The sequence below is a fragment of the Eutrigla gurnardus genome (assembly GCF_963514095.1).
Source record: "Eutrigla gurnardus genome assembly, chromosome: 22".
Classification (NCBI taxonomy): Eukaryota; Metazoa; Chordata; class Actinopteri; order Perciformes; family Triglidae; genus Eutrigla; species Eutrigla gurnardus.
The window spans coordinates 17,256,279-17,272,975 of record NC_139933.1 but is presented as its reverse complement, the minus strand read 5'-3'; the positions used below and the strand labels follow the sequence as shown (position 1 = coordinate 17,272,975).

The 16,697-nt window shown below is 42.8% G+C and overlaps 2 protein-coding genes across 3 annotated transcripts in view; one reads left to right on the top strand and one right to left on the bottom strand.

The window, feature by feature from the left end:
* The first annotated feature begins 4,842 nt into the window (after nt 1–4,842).
* On the top strand, nt 4,843–13,408 carry LOC311032725 (kelch domain-containing protein 1-like). The gene is made up of 13 exons (XM_084039713.1): nt 4,843–5,052; nt 6,016–6,086; nt 7,080–7,191; nt 7,766–7,878; nt 8,049–8,139; nt 8,230–8,328; nt 8,434–8,508; nt 9,055–9,113; nt 9,202–9,314; nt 10,709–10,781; nt 10,876–10,960; nt 11,743–11,822; nt 13,046–13,408. The coding sequence occupies exons 1-13, from the start codon at nt 4,951–4,953 to the stop codon at nt 13,179–13,181; spliced, it is 1,209 nt and encodes a 402-aa protein (XP_083895839.1). The 5' UTR covers nt 4,843–4,950; the 3' UTR covers nt 13,182–13,408.
* Nucleotides 13,409–14,524: 1,116 nt separating this feature from the next.
* The window catches only part of LOC311032691 (LIM and SH3 domain protein 1-like), a 34,627-nt gene continuing 32,454 nt past the window's right edge, over nt 14,525–16,697 (bottom strand). For both annotated transcript variants that reach the window (XM_084039654.1, XM_084039653.1), the window contains 3 exons: nt 15,284–15,353; nt 15,083–15,171; nt 14,525–14,793 (listed from right to left, as the gene is read on the bottom strand). In XM_084039654.1, coding sequence (XP_083895780.1) covers nt 14,620–14,793; nt 15,083–15,171; nt 15,284–15,353 — 333 coding nt within the window. In that variant the 3' untranslated portion in view covers nt 14,525–14,619. The remainder of the gene's footprint in view (nt 14,794–15,082; nt 15,172–15,283; nt 15,354–16,697) is intronic.

Genomic DNA, 16,697 nt, shown 5'->3' with positions numbered 1-16,697 from the left:
CAAATACACATATCGTTTGTTTTCATGAACGGCCGAGGTGTGCGGCACTTTAAATGTTGCTCTCGCAAAGAATTGTGGGTCGGCGTAATCTCCTTTCCTATCGCATAGGAAGGTCCGTTGCATCCTATGCTAAAGGAGCTCTGAAAGGAAGCATTGGAGCTCCTTTCCTATGCATTTAGAGAATTCGAACAGCTCTTATCATGGCGGCCACTTGTTTACTTCCGGGTCACTTCTTCAGTTAGGAACCTTCCTAAGCAAAAAAGACTATTCGACTGCACCCAGGGGCTTCTCGCTCCAGTCGGACAGTTTCAATCAGCATTTGACAGGAAGTCATAGAAAAAGTGACATCCTTTTGGACACGATATTTATTTCTATTTGTTCATAAATATCTGTGGAAATCAGAATCAGAATACTTAGTTATCCCTCAGGAAATCGTACAGCTACACGATGTATATATAATTCATCAACATTAATAACTGCACTTCCTCCATTGCTCCTCTGTCCCAAGGCGTCCCCCAAGGTTCGGTGCTTGGTCCTCTTCTCTTCATCCTCTACATCCTCCCCCTCGGCAACATTATTCGCAACCATGGTCTCCACTTCCACTGCTACGCTGACGACGTCCAGATCTACATCTCCACCAAATCCATCACCACTCTGACCACCTGCCTCACTGAATTAAAAACCTGGATGCAAAACAACTTCCTTCAACTCAACTGTGACAAAACAGACATGATAATCATCGGCCCCAAATCCCTCATCAAAAACATCCACAACTTCACTCTCTCCATCGACCACTCCACTATGTCCCCGTCCCTACACCTGCGCAAGTCATTCATTCATTTCGACAGCAACCTCACATTTCAACAACATCAATCACACCACCAGAGGGGTATTCCACCAAACTCGCTAATTAAAGCGGCGCTTAAGCCTGGTTAGAACTAACGCCAACTTCCACTTGCGGCTAAACCCGTTCCATTAACGCATTTCAGCCGCGCCTTGTTGAGGCTTATTCAAGCCACTAGGCTCGTTCGGGATGGTCTTGGCTTGACTTGACTTGACTTGACTTATCACGCCGACGAGAGCTGCAGGTGTCTGAGGGGGCGGGCTCTAAAAGAGACGGCAGGCAAACGCCGTCAAGTCGGACAACAAAGTCAACGTGACTATGGTGCTCAAGCGATAGAACACAGCAGCAAACCAAAGAGGATATGTTTTATATATATATAAAACATATATATTACACACACACACACACACACACATACATATATACATAAATACATACACACACACACACACACACACACACACACACACGCAAGGCAACATGTGGAAGGCATTATTTTTTCCAGTATATTTGTATTATCATTCTATGTTTCTATTAACCAGACCTCACATATAATAGGCCGACTCACAACACAATGCACGGAACTTTAGATCAAGCCATGAGATCAATGCGACCAAAATAAAAAGTATCATTTCACCACAAGGTGGCCGCCGAGTGCGGACCTGAACACACGTCATTGAACTTTTAACCAATGAGAACCATTCCGCTGTAGCGGAGGTGTGGACAAGCCAGTTGCAGCCACCGTTCACCGCGCTGCCAAGCGCCGCAAGAAGCGGCTCTTAAAGGAGTCATAACCTGGTTTTATACGTATCCAGCCCCCCTTGGATCGCTTTGGATCAATTCGTAAAACTTATTAGAAAAAAAAAAAAAAATTTTAATCAAACATTGAGCTTGTTCTGACCCTTTTTCGTACCGCGATTTTATCACGCGAGATTACGCGCGAGGTTTTGACTGGTCCGGATGTGCATTGTATAATATGTAATGAGGCGCGCGTTGATTCGCCGCAGGAAGGACAGAGCCGGGGGGGCTTGCCTGCATGCAGACTCCAAAACATAATGGCGGCGCTTCGGCGATTTCAGGTAGCGGACGGGGCGGGGTTGGGTGGTGAAAGAGGGGTGGGCTTATGCAAGTAGCCGCCACGGTGACGTCACCGAAGGCGCAGAATCAAAATCTCGTGCTTTAGGAATGCACACCCTTGTGTGCTATTCCTGTTCGGAAAAAGAGCAGAAGCGAAAAAACGGCGCCACTTTCAAACTCCAGCCTTTCAGGCAAGTTTCAACTGAGGTCAAACACAGATATGCATGTTTTAACAAGAGAAATTGCGATTTCCTGGTGATGACTCCTTTAAAAACTTGTTCTCGCGATGTTTTGGGTCACGTGATATGGTCGCGACCCTGTGACGTCTATGCAGTCGGCTGCTAAGTCGGACACAAATTCTAGCCATCATGCATCGCTTTCAACCCACAATACATCACGTTAGGTGGCGCGCTGCAGGCGGCTACATCAAGTCGAACGAGCCTACTGTCTTGTGTTACGCACGTTCACGGGATATGAAGCCAGACCAGAACCGTGAATGTCGAATCATCGAGAAAATGGCAGAAAAGACCAGAGCAAAAATTATTGATGGAACTGTATGAGGAGTACAAACCCATCATAACCAAAAAAGGGAATACTGTAGTGATAAATAAAAATCGCGAGGCTGCTTGGGCAAGAATTGCCGAGCGATTTAATACGGAAGTACCGTTAAGAGTAACATGTTCTAATATAACACTGACTACATTTTCTCTAATGTGAGGATAGTGTAGAGGTAACGTGCCGGCTGTACATGCGGCCGCCCACGGTTCAATTCCCGCTCATAGTCGTCTCTTTTTCTTTCTTTGGCCGGAACTCACTCTCTCTCTCTCTCTCTCTCTCTCTCTCTCTCTCTCTCTCTCTCTCTCTCTCTCTCTCTCTCTTTTTTTTTTAGATAGGCCTAGTAAATGCATCTACATTGACCAACTCATTTATCGCAACTATTTAATGAATACATTCAATGAACCTATTAATGAACTCACCTGAAAGGAATTTATGTGGCTGAAAATTGCATGCAGCAATGCCTTTGTCATTGGGATCTATAACTTATATCTATCATGTTTTTGCAAGTTATATTTGGGTTCTGGGGAAATTGTATGACATATTTATCATAGTTAAAGTAAAATGTTGGTCTAATTCTCTGATCTAAAGACAATTATGCAATCAAAAAAAAATTATTTGTAAGACGTCTTGGCCGGGATGTGAACACGGACTGCCTGCACCTGGGGGCAGGTGCATCACCACTAACCCAACTGAGAGACTAGCAACTCAAGAAATAGATATGTATTTAGATAGTCGGTGTTCAGGAAATAAACGATTTATTCATATTTTTTAATTGCAAGCATGTATTCTTAGACACTTGATGCAAATATAGTTTGTACTTCATATATGTAATTTTTGGTCTTTCACGTGATGAAATCACGAGGACTAGGTTTGGCGGAACCTTCTGCTGGTACAGTTGTTTCCGACAGACGGACTTCTCTGAAACCCCCGCTTAAGTAAGCCTGATGTTTAGCCTGCCCCGGAGCAGGCTAGTTTGGTCGGATAAATTCCCATGGTTACTTAGCGGAGAGTCCCTCAAGTCACGTTGATGGAACGCAACTCTCGCTAAAGGTAGCGAGGCTTATCGAAATTAGCCCGGCTTTGCGCTTAGCGAGTTTGATGGAATACCCCTCTGGACTGCCTTTTTTCACCTCAAGAACATTGCCCGTCTCCGCCCATCGCTCACCTTCTCTGCTGCCGAAACTTTGATTCATTCATTCATCACATCCAGAATAGACTACTGCAATAGCATCCTCTACGGTTCACCTGCCAAAATCCTCGACAAACTGCAATACATCCAAAACTCTGCTGCCCGCCTCCTCACCCAGACCTGCTCCCGTGACCACATCACCCCTGTTCTGCAAAATCTCCACTGGCTCCCTGTTCCCCAACGCATCGGATTCAAAGTACTCCTCCTCACCCACAAAGCCCTCCACAACCAGGCCCCTTCCTACCTCAACGACCTGCTCCACCATCACTCCCCCCGTAACCTTCGCTCCTCCAACACAAACCTCCTCTCCCCACCTGCCAGGACCAAGCACCACCTGGGGCGACAGAGCCTTCTCAATTGCTGCCCCCTCCCTCTGGAACTCACTACCTGCACACATCCAGCCTGCACCGACCAGCCCACCTTCAAATCACTCATCAAAACCCACCTCTTCAGAATTGCCTTCAACCCCCAATAATCCACTATTTCATTTCATCTGTATTGCATCACAAACTTGTTTTTAAATGTGCCTGCTTTTAAACCGTCTTATAACTGCACATTACATCTTTTTAACCATTTTTAACTTCACAGTATCTCTTTTTAACCCAACGTATTTCTTAAGAATGGCCTGCTTGTTTTTAATGCACGCACTTGTGGCCTGCCTGTTTTTAATAGTAGGCCTACTTGTTTTGGTTGTATTCATTTTTTTAATTATATGTAAAGTGTCTTTGAGAATCTTTTAAAAGCGCTATACAAATAAAATGTATTATTATTATTATTATTATTATTATTATTATTATTATTATTATTATTATTATTATTATTATTATTATTATTATTATTATTATATGACTGGAGCAGCTTTTAGGCTCCGCCTCCTGCTGCTCCGCCTGCTCTCGTCTACTTTCCAGGCGCAGTTCATCTCCAACGAGCCTCCTCTTCAGCTGACTTGCCGGCGCAGGTGCAACTAATGACATAATGATGGCCTCGTGGCGTCATCGTCATCAGGCTAGAACACCGAAGTGTTTGCCAGTACGTTGCCCCTCGTTACGTGGTCAAAAAGCAGAACTGTGCATGAAATGAAGTGAACCATGGATAAACCCCCCCCCCCCCCCGGAACAACAGGCTGATGGGAGGAGTAACGTGAGGACGGGCAGGTTGAAAAACACGTTCTGCAGAAACACTGTATTCTCTTTCGGCTGCAGCCCGGAGCGGCAGACACCCGCGACCCAGAGCTGCTTCCTCCTGATTTTAGTCTGTTTTTATAGCCGTCCGGGGTTCGGGGATGGACGGTGCCGGGGGAGAGCGACCGGTGGGCCGGCTGGAGAGAAGCAGCCACACGGCGTTCATCGAGAACAACGCGCTGCACGTCTGGGGAGGGTATCAGGTGAGGAAACGAGTTCCACCTGTGCAGGTAGTCTATGTATCACATATCATATATATTTGATTATTAAGTCTCCATTACCTTCTTCTCCGGGAACGTCGTGTAACAATTTACCACTTAAAAACCCCACGCAAACAAAAGTAGAGTACGGATGGTTATGAACGGCCGCACTATAGGGGCCCAAAGTATCAGTTAAAAAAAAAAAAAAACAATTGGAAAGAACTGGTTTCAAAGCAACGAAAATGGTTAGAAAAAGACAACCAGCGAGGATTGAAAGTGGGCAAAGTAACTATAAAGACGAACAAAAAACTCTACAAAGCAACCAAATTGGCTGCAAAGAGACAAAGAAAAGAATCTTCCTCCTTGAGTTTTGATTAAATAAAGGAGGCGTTGCCTCGGATGTATAATGTCTGAGTATGTAGTTGTGGTGTTTTTATGCTGGGAGGTGTTTCTTCAGGTACTTAATGAGGTAGTCTTGTCCTCCCTTACTGGTAAAGGTGCGGTGGACAAATTCACTTTGCATTCATGACCTTCAACTTGACTAGGAAGAAACCAACTCCTTGTTAATTAAATAAAAGCATCACAGCCTTCATGATGGGAGGATCTATTGCAGGAGCCTAATAATAATATCAATATCTGCACATGAAACAGTGTTGACCTGGGGAAACCAGCAGAAAAGCTGTCTGAAAAACAACCTGCGGCAGCGGAACGTGTTCCAACAGGGGGAAACATTTCTCACACCGCATTGCGTTGCATCCTGATTGTTGCTGTATGGAAACAATGTAGTACAGCTTCATTTAAACCACGCACAAGAACCTGAGCTGTTATACTATATAGATTATAGATCTTCATGGTTGTTGGATGAAAAAGGCAAGACTGCATTCTGGTGCGTTTCTGGTGTCTTTGTTTAGCAGATAAGTGCAACATGTTTTTCATACTTCTACTCTATCTCCTCCTCCCTCACAGGTAGCTGCTGGAGAGGACGTCATGCTGCCCACTGATGAGATATGGCTCTGTGATTTAGACAGCGGGACGTGGTGAGAGACAGGCAGACGGCTGCTTTATCAGCCCACATGAACGCCGTGTCACCTTGACATTCCAGCTATCTGCTTTAAAAAATGGTGCCAACAAGATACAGTGAGGCCGGCTGGCACCAACAGGGATTCATCTGTAAACCAGAGTAACAACTTTAAAAAAAAAAAAAAAAATCTAATTAAACTTCAGTTTAGGATTGACACCAAACTTGGATGAGAGTTGCCTCCAAAAATTATTTCATCCTTGCAGCAAGGTCCCCCACAGCAAGCTTATTTATTTTAATATGGCAGCATCTATAATAAAATTGATTAAAGTGGCACTCAGTAAGATTTGAGATGCGTTGCTTCTAGAAGCCTAGCTGGCGGTAGATGGAACTGTAGGCAAGCCTCTGGGACTCATCTCTCTCACCAACAGTGTGACTGTCTCTCATCTGGGTGATGCCTTCAAATGCTCCACACTGAAAGGAGCTCCGTGGTTTCCCCTCGTTGGCGGTCACTTTGCTTCTTGATGACTTTCCTTCTTCACTTCCATTAGTCTGTTGTTTCTTTATCTTGGACTGGAAGTTGAATGGTCTTCTTTCTCTGCCTGTTGATCCTCCATTGTGAGTCAGCAGTAATGAAATGTACCTGGTCAAACACTTTAGACTAGAGGGAGTCTGACTCAGCAGCTGGAAGTAACTGATTTCCCATTCCAAGTAAACGCAGCATACTTCGTGAGTAGCTCCACCTGCAGACCAACCGCTGCTGACTGAAAAAGCTAAACGCTCATTTAGAATTTAGTGGGAATGTGGCCACAGACACGGAGATCCTATTCTGGACAAAGCAGCAACAAGCACTTTCATTAGTGGTCACATGATCAACCACCATTGTTTTAACTCACTCTTTCATAGATAGGAACTTAAAAGACAAATAGATGGAAATGTTACAGACTGCCACTTTAAACTATTTAATTTTGGTTTAAATTTGATAGATTTAATTTTAATTTCTTTGTTGCAGGGAGCGGAGGGAGATCACTGGGGAGGGGCCTCCGGCCGGCTTCTGTGGCTCGCATGTCAACGGCTCACTGTACGTGTTCGCGGGAAGCGATCCTGTTGGATACACAAACGAGGTGACCGCCACAAACCCGCGACCTCGTCGCTTTGCCAAGTCTGCTGCCGGTTTGTGAAGTTGCTGACTGTCATTTAGTTGTTTATGCTCTAGGGATTCCCAAAATCCTCAAAGACTCTGCCAACCATCCAGTATCAAGTTGGGACCCCACATTTCTCATCAAAGCAAAAAAACAAAACATTGTTGTGCAATTTTGTAGGACATGAACACAAATACAAAATTCTGTTATGAGGTTGCGATAGGTTCATTGATGACTCTAAATTTCCCGTCGGTATGAATGAGGGGCATTAATGGTTGTCTGTCTCTACATGTCAGCCCTGTGATAGACTGGTTACCTATCCAGGGTGTACCCTGTCTTCGCCCAGTGACGGCTGGGATCGGCTCCAGCCCCCCCCACGACCCTGAATACAGGATATGTGGTGGGCGATGGATGGATGTTATGGTGTTGCAGTCAATGCGTTAAGATGTGCCGTGACATGTTAAATATCTTTTGTTGTGCCGCAGACAGACTGTTCTCCTAAGACCTAGACTCCTATTGTTGGGCCAGCAGCCGTGATGATTTGCTTGTCTTGTAGATGTTCAGCGTTGACCTGACGGAGCAGAGCTGCTTATGGAAGAAGGTGACGGACGTCAAGGGGACGACACCCTCACCGCGATGCAAGCACTCCTGCTGGGTCCATGGCGACAGGTCAGTCCTGGAGGTTACACCACCACAACCAGTCATCCTTTTTTACACACTGAAGATCTGGCTTCTTTGCTTTTTAAGTCACTGCTCTACAGAAGGGGGTCACAGAAGTGTCACATTGTGAATAAACTCAATATTTTATCTTTTTTTTTTTTTTTTTTTTTCTTGTGCAGATTAATCTTCTTTGGTGGCTACGGATGCAAGACCATCGGGGAGGTTCGAAACAGCTCAACATCTAACTTCGTAGTGGAGGAGATGTCCTGGGTGAGTTAAAAACCATGCAGCGCTTCCTTAATGTCACTCTTACTGTAAGGTATTGCTTGTAGGGCTCATATTCCAGTCCCGTCCTTGCAGGCGACCATCGGAGACACATTGTTCAGGTGCTGGGGCTGGAACAATGAGGTCATTGTGTTCGACACGCATACCACGACGTGGAGCGCACCAGAGACTCGGGTGAGTTTCAGTCTGAGATGTTAACTATGAGGGCTCCGTGTGTTTCTGTGCTTTATTACCTCGTGTGTTGACTTTTAGGCAACAACATAATGTTGTGTTTACTAGGGTCCTGCTCCTGCCCCCAGAGGAAACCATGCCAGCGCCCTCCTGGGGAACAAGGGTTACATTTCTGGTGGCGTGGTGAGTCGGCATGTTTAAACTGTACAGTTTTAAGAAAAGCCTTGCAGACAGGCTGTATGTGGACACCCCTGAGACGTGAAAGCCAGATCTATGAAGACCTGGTTTTACTTGCCGGTGGGACTCGGCGGTCTCATCACGTTCTTCAGGGCCAATACGATCCGACTGCGATATATTCTGAGCATTGTGCAGTTTGTCATTTGTTTTATCCATTAAGAAAGTTTTCACTCGCTTCAGTCGTATTTATGCAGCCAACTTCCTGCCATTCCTGCTGACTCTACCCATGACTGCCATCTAGTGGACACAATTCTTACCAGAAGGTTTAACTTTAAGCAATATTTCTAGTTTATATTGGGGGGGGGGGGGGGAAGACAAATACTTGGCGTCCATGTATCGAAACAATTTTGCCTTGCAAAATATTGTGACACCCCCTTGTTTTAATAGGAAGTGCATTAAAATGTGTAGCGGCCTGTTGTCGTCGGTGCATCCTCCCTAGTGATGCAGACGAGTGAACGCTGGCTCTTCACTGGAAACGCTTTGTGTTTGCAGGAAAAGGCTGAGTTGGACATATTCTGCTTGGACCTGGAAACCTGGATCTGGACTCAGTTGTAAAGCTTCTTTCTTCTTTCTTACATGCACTACTAGACGGCTCTTCTTTCCCATAATGCTCTGACCCCCTGTGCTGTTCTCCACTAGTGACATCTCCCCATCCTGTGCACCGCTGGGACGCTCCATGTTCACCATGACGCCCACGTCGGATCACACACTCTTCATATACGGGGGCCTCGGCACGGACGGACGCACTCTGAGTAAGTCTCTTTTGATCCCTCGTCCAATGTAGGAATTTATCCAGCATTGGCATTAAAAAAAAAAAAATCAAAAACGCCATTTCCATTATTGGGATAATCGTAAATATCGTCACAAGTGAATTGGAGATGCTGGAAAAAAAGTTGTCATATCTGTGAGGCAATAAAAATGTGTTTATTAACAAAATGTAAAGTGATTCCCGTATGATTTAGTGGCATTTTAAGAATAATTATTTTTTCAAGCATATTTTGATGACTATCTGGATAATATGGTTAAATTGCAATCATTTTTGGCCCAAATTGTCATGATATGATTTCATCGACTTGTGTTTCGTCTGCATTTAAAGCAACGCTTAAGAAATGTTCCTCTTCGGTCCCCCTACAGGTTGGAAGGGAATAATTTAGCCTACCACAGCCTACCGTCGCACGCACGTTATTTGTTTGTATGCAGAACCGGCTCTGGAAATGATGAACGATTTGAATGATGTCCAGTGACAAGGTAGAGTAGCTAACGCCTTAGCTAAGATTAGCTAACATGAGCCATAGCAATAGTTACATATATATTAGCACAATAGCTAACATGAGCAAATAATCGACAATGTATTGTACACAGATGCACACTGTTGGGGGGAAAAAAAAAATGATTACTGGTATTATTTACAAGTCCAGCAGCAACAAAGCCAAGTCACCATCCATCTTGCATTTTGTAGCCTCCTTCAGCTCTCACCAACGAGTGTGAGCCGGTCCGATATTCACGCTCGTTCTGTCATGCTCCCGTTTTCTTTCCTTCGCCTCATCGGACATTATACTCCTTTTCTTTGCAGGCTCTGCCATGACGCCAATTTAAAAACTACCTAGCTGCAAGGTATCTTCCACGCACCTGCTGGGTGTTCTCCCACTGATCTCTACGCAGAGCCTCCACCTACCGGCTTTTGTAACGCTTGCTGTAAAGCAGGTCAAATTCGTAGTCTCATTAGAACTACAAAACCGCTACCCGACGAGGCAAAGTTACATAGTGCGGTCACAGCCAATAGAGGGCTGCAGAGCGAATGCTGAAGTGCCGTTCACCCGGTTTTGAGGTGATGAACCACTGAAACTATTTTGGAAACATTATTTAAGGCACTAAATACTCTTTAGTGTTGCTTTTAATGAAGACACGCAAACGGACACAAACGGTGTCTATTTGTAGTTTCTGGCATCTTTGTGCTTGTTTGAAAGTTTAACTTCTGAGGCTCTGACCTTCATCTACCAAGTCTTTATCTGCATATTATTATAATATCTTAATCCTTCAAGTGTCAAGCTTGAAGGAGATTTTTGCTTTTAATGCAACTGTAAAAACATTGGGCATCTTAAATAGTGCGTGACGCTCTCTGTGTTTATATTTTTGTTTGTGCTAGATGACGCCTGGCAGTTTAACACCCAGAAGAGAGAGTGGAACAAGATGGCGAACCTGCACGAGGACAAGCCCAGGTAGTTTAATTTGAAGTTTAATTCTGTATTTGAATCTATTTCCTGGTGTTTAAAGTGTAGCTGCTGTTCTTCACCCATGTGCTGTCGTCCTCAGAGTGTGTCACACCGCCTGCCTGGGGAGTGACGATGACGTCATCGTGTTCGGAGGATGCAGCAACATGTGCTTCCTCATGGACTCGGTACGTGATGAAGACTTGGTTCTTTTTATTGATTTGTAGACCGGTTTCCACTTTCACAGAAATGAACTTGTCAAGGATTTGTTAATTTCTCCTTACCGAACGATATTTGTAGTTCCATAGGGAGGTCTAGGTGTGTGAAGCATAATCGTTTTCCTTTACGGATTTTCACCAGCAAAACACGCTTTAGAAATGCCTTTTTAAACCCCACATTCCTCCTTTAATGTGTTAACTTGTGTTATTGTCAGGCAAACTAATTATAGCTCATTTTAAGTACGAGTGTTGGATAAAAACTTAAGTGGTTTAAGGACTCAAAGTTTGCCATGTACGCATACTGTATGTATGTGGTAATGATTTTGTAAAAGTGTTGTAAAATCACTGGAATAATGGAAGTCTTTAGTGGTCTGAGAATGCTAACATAGCAGGTATAATGTTTAACATGCTCACAATCATAGCTTAGCCTGGAAACATTAGCTTATTAGCACTAAACGCAAAGGAACAGCTGAGGATTGTCAAAGTGATGCATATTCATCCTCTGGGGACCATGAACGTCTCCAGAAAGTGTTTTTTTTTTTTTTTAACAGTCTGGACCTGCTGACATTTAAACCCATAGATCCAATTGAACCTGCAGTTTCACCCACATTGAGCTGTTTTCTAGCTATAAAAAATACCATTAATACCACAAATTACCATGTTAAGATGCCGAAAATTGCATCTTGACATATAAAAGTAACTCTAGTGATCAGTTTTCCATCATGTGATTCTTGTCAAACGTCTCTGATCAGGTGGCTGTTCTGAGGGCTCCCACACAGAATCACTGCAAAGACGTGTTGGTGTTTCAGACGCAGCCCTACTCCCTCTTCAGGTACACTTTTTTTTTTTTTTTTCCTCTCTCTTCCTGATGGACGTGTTTTTAAAATCAGCTGTGTGTCTGTTGTGTTACTGGTTTTGGTCACCAGTGCACATTATGTACATAAGCAGCATGTGTTTGCATGTTGTCTCTGTTCACACATGATTAAGCAGTTTTTTTTTTTTTTTTTTTTAAACAAAGTCCACAGAGGCCTTTTAAAGCATTGGAGCTATTTATACTCTGCTGTCGGCCCTTTTGTGCAGCTTCATATGCAACAGAGGACATGGTGTTTATTCTAATAAGCTTTACATTGTTGTCCTGCATTAGGTAACATGTTTATGTGACATGGATTAACTCACTTGAGATTTAAAATGTTAATCAGATTGTTAGTTTGAATTTTCTGATGTTACAGTGGCAGTCCATAGCATTTTTATCTTTTGTCTTTTATTTACTATCTTTGAAAGAGTGAGTTACAACAATGGTAGTTGATCATGTGACCACTAATGAAAGTGCTTGTACTTGCTGCTTTGCCCAGAAACAGGATCTCCGTGTCTGTGGCCACATTCCCACGCAAAATTCAAAATTAGTTTTATCTTTTTACGTCGGTCAGCAATTCAATTCTCAATTGAATGTAGTGTCATGTCACAGATGTCAGCAGCGGTTGGTTTGCAGGTGGAGCTACTCACGGAAGTATGCTGCGTTTACTTGGGAAGTCTGTATCTTCCACCTGCTGAGTCAGGCTCCCTCTAGTCTAAAGTGTTTGACCGACACAGTCGGGTACATTTCATTACTGCTGACTCACAATGGAGGATCAACAGGCAGAGAAAGAAGACCATTCAACTTCCAGCCCACGAAAAAGAAACAATTAATTTTTTTTTTTTTTTGATAAAGTGCAGTTTCAGGCGTGTGAGTCAACAATGCATTATGTGGATGTTTAGATTTTGCAGATGTCATCTCAAAAAAATAATCCCTCCCCCTATGGTTGAAGTGTGCGGACACTTTGCTTTTTGTTTTTAACAAGTGAAAATGAGCATTTCCCTTACATGCTTCTTAAAGCCAATGGGATTTATTTTTTCTCTCCGTCTGATGGTCCAGAATGGAAGATTGCAACTTCTACAAGAGTTACTATTAAATTTGGTGCATACTTTTTACCGTGGATGAATCCTTTTCTGGGGAATGATTGAAACTCGGGTGAACATTTCAATCTATTTTTTTAAATCTAAATTCTCTTCCTGTAGATCGTGTGAAGACTTCATAGGAAGAAACCCGGAGCTCTTCAGGAAGCATCTCAACTGGCTGCCATTAAAGCTGCACAACAAAATCAACAAGCGAGTGGCCTTTTTCTCTGCTGCCATGTCCGTTCATCCAGCTTGAAGGGGACATTTAGTTATTTTCTTTTTAAGATTCTGAGCCAGCTGATTATTTCAAAACTGTATTTTGTGTGTTGAGACTGTGTTGTCTTTTGTCTGTTTAATGATTTAAAAAAACAAAGTTCTACAGTGCCATTGTTTTAACTTAAAATTTAGATTTAGAACATTTTACTCCATGTATTGATTTGATGATGTGCAATCTATTTTTGAATAAAGAATTGATATGTTGTATTTTACTGTGGTGTTTATTATCGTCGGTGTAGGAAAGTAACTATTCAACTCTGTTGAATTCTAAGGTACTTGAGCGTTTCCATCGTTTAGTACAAATAAGAGAAATTGTTTTTGCTCCACTACTTTTTGTATAAATCTGCGATCAACAAATTCTGACTAATTATTGTTGAAATAAAGATTTCTTGATCGTTTGACTAAATTCACAAGTTACCCAAAATAATAAAAAATGAGCTCCACCTCTACCAGCTGCAATTTTTAAAATGAACACAATGATGAACTTTTACTTTTTGTACTTTGGTGCTAATACTTTTTAACAGATTTGTAATGGAGTACTTCTACACCAATATCACTTATTTTACTTAAGGTGGAGTACTTCTTCCACCACTGACGGGAAGCAGAAAGTGATGTAGAACAAAACAAAAGCAGCAAAATTAAACGTCTGTACATTTGAAAGAAAAGAAGAAATTAAACACCCAAGTGACATGTTCTACTTTTAATGAAATCGGCCTAAATTATGCTTTTCTTTCTCAGTATAATAAAATAACTTTGTTGGTTGTTCAACACTTGAATGCAGCTGATTCTGTCAGGGCAGCACTTTACTATCGGGCGAGTATATAAAAAGGTAAATGTTACCTGGGAAAGATAAAGGAAGTGTACATGTGTGAAGTATTACTTTAAACATCTGCTAAATGTAATGTATTGAAGTAAGCAGCAGGTTTATTTAGCAGGACATTTCTTTGGTTTTGTTATTTCGCTTCCTCTGATCAGTTTCTGTTAAACTCTTCAGCCTTCAGAATAATTCTTCTTCCTGAAAGTGAAATTTCACTCTGATGCTCATATCTGAAAATCATGTCTGACAAAAAGGCAAAGCTACTACGGCATATGAGGGCCATTGTAGACTTAAAAAACAAACAAATAATAATAAAAAAAACTGCACCATGGCTCCTTTGTATGGAAGCCCATTTCTACCACTGTCAGAAAAAAAGAGAAACCTTCTCAAAATAATGACAAACTTTCTCAAAATATTGATTTAGTATCTCAAAATAATAATTATTATATTAGTGTATTATGTTATATTTGCGACACTAAGTCAAAGTTTGTCTTTTTTATACCGACAGTGGCAGAAATGGGTTTCCACACACACATTTTCTTTTTTCATTTGCAAAAGGTGTTTTTTAGAAGGTGGAGATCGTTGCGTCCGTCCGTCCGTCTCACACGGGTCTGACGTAGTTCGCGGGGAGCATCCCCCGCTGCCCCGTGCGTTGGTTGCAGCCGAACATCCAGCCTTCGTCTATCGGCTCCACGTCTAAGAGCAGGTCGCCTTCCTGCAGAGAGACTTCATCGGCTTCTGCTGCTGCGTAGCTGTACACGGCCTGGTAGCGTCTCTGTCACAGAGGAGGGAATGAACCAAGAGAGCATGTAAAGACTCCAAACATATACAAACAATTGTTTGTTAGTTTGAAAGATGTAATGCATCTCTCAAACTACAGCTGCACATGGCTCCTTAATGCTCCTTAATTGTGAATATTTTCTCGTTTCTTTACTTCTGTGACTTTAAATGGAATAAAAGACATTGGGACGACATGTTGGTGAATATATAAAAAAAGAGAAACTTTCTATATATATATACAGTATATATGTTTCATTTTCATTGATATCATATGTCTGCCTTACCCCTCCACCAGATGGCGCTACAGCAGCAGGGCGCGTTTGTCCAACTGGCTGGTTGAATCTGTCAGCGTTGGACGGTGATTCCACTTCGTCTACACACACACACACACACACACACACACACACACACACACACACACACACACATTAATACACGTACATACAGCTCAATAATATACTGTCATTTAGAGGAGTGTGACTCACTTTGTCTGTTCTCAGGAGGAGGTGCGTCACTTCGAATTCTGCTCTTCTCAAACTCTTCATGGTACTTGATCTGCACACAGAGGTGGCGACACACTCGTGTTAAAGTCACAAGAAACCTGGCTCACCATTTTAGGAGGTGCTGAGGGGGGGTAGACTTCCTCTCCTCACATCGTCAAACAGTTTACAGTTTTCAGGTTTGGTGCGATGTGAATCATCTGAATGTTTATTTGCTTTTGGGGCATTATGACCTTCAATATGCAGAGTTTTGATTAGAAATTTAGTAGAGAGTGTTTCTATTTTGAGTTTCTCCCCTGTGAGTTCTTACTGATGTCTTTGAACGCAGCTTAATTTTTAAAAGTCCTTTGTGTTCTCCTGATTTATGACAAAACGACCAGCCACGCTACTGTTTCACTGAAGTGTTCACATGCTCGTTGCAAGATCCAGTCAGTCCACCAGAGGGCACAATGACACGACCTCACACAAGGACAGAAGGAAGGGGGAAAGGAAAGAGAGGGAGAAGGGGTAAGGAATGAAGGAAGGAAAGAGAGAAAGGAAGAACAGGGGGAAGGAAGCTCCCAGTGGAAAAAGACATTACTAGATTTTGCCTTTTTCACATGCAGCTTATCACTCGTCATTCCTTCATGCAACCAGAGCTCTCAGGAGACAAAAAAGAGAAAGCGAGTGTGTTTCAGTGTGTGAGTGTGTTTCAGTGTGTTTCAGTGTGTGTGTGTGTTTCAGTGTGTGAGTGTGTTTCAGTGTGTTTCAGTGTGTGTGTGTGTGTTTCAGTGTGTGTGTGTGCGCAGCATTCACTCCCTGTCCACAGCTGAGAGACTTTGACCATATAGGGCAGCTGCTCTTCAGTGGACGGGGAGAAATGTCTGAAATGTGTCTCTGCAGGATCTCTGACATCCTCCACTGCAGCGGTTTGTTCTTCTCTGCTCACATCTACAAATCTACCATCCCAAAAATGGCTGCTTGCATCTGACCATGTCCTGCTTGTTTTTGATTAAGGAGTAGTTTCTTCTCGTAAATTCATTTTTAGTTAGTAATAGTTTTAAAAGGTTGATTTTTCATAGTTCCAAAAAAGGTAATGGATTTAGTGTGTTTCATGTATTTGCATGCACAATGTCTCCATTACTGCAGATAATCCACAGCGTTCAACAGTTGCCCATGCTTACTACCAAAGCTACAGCCTCTATGAAATGAAGATTGCATTGTGTTTTCTGGATTAAATACTTTCAGAGCTCTGACTTCATCTGTGATTTTCATCCACATTCACTTGGAAAATAGATGGAAAATCTATTTCAATACTCTTCATAAGTGAAACCAGAGGTGAAGTGCCTTAAACTTGCATTCTCTCTGCTGGCCACCAGGGGGCAACTCCTCTCTGATCGTATAGAAGTCTATGAGAAAA

Coding starts and splice junctions, on each gene's coding strand:
- LOC311032725 (XM_084039713.1), top strand. CDS start 4,951: ATGGACGGTGCCGGGGGAGAGCGACCGGTGGGCCGGCTGGAGAGAAGC. Junction 5,053..6,015: donor ACGTCTGGGGAGGGTATCAG/GTGAGGAAACGA, acceptor CCTCCCTCACAG/GTAGCTGCTGGAGAGGACGT. Junction 8,509..9,054: donor GTTACATTTCTGGTGGCGTG/GTGAGTCGGCAT, acceptor TTGTGTTTGCAG/GAAAAGGCTGAGTTGGACAT.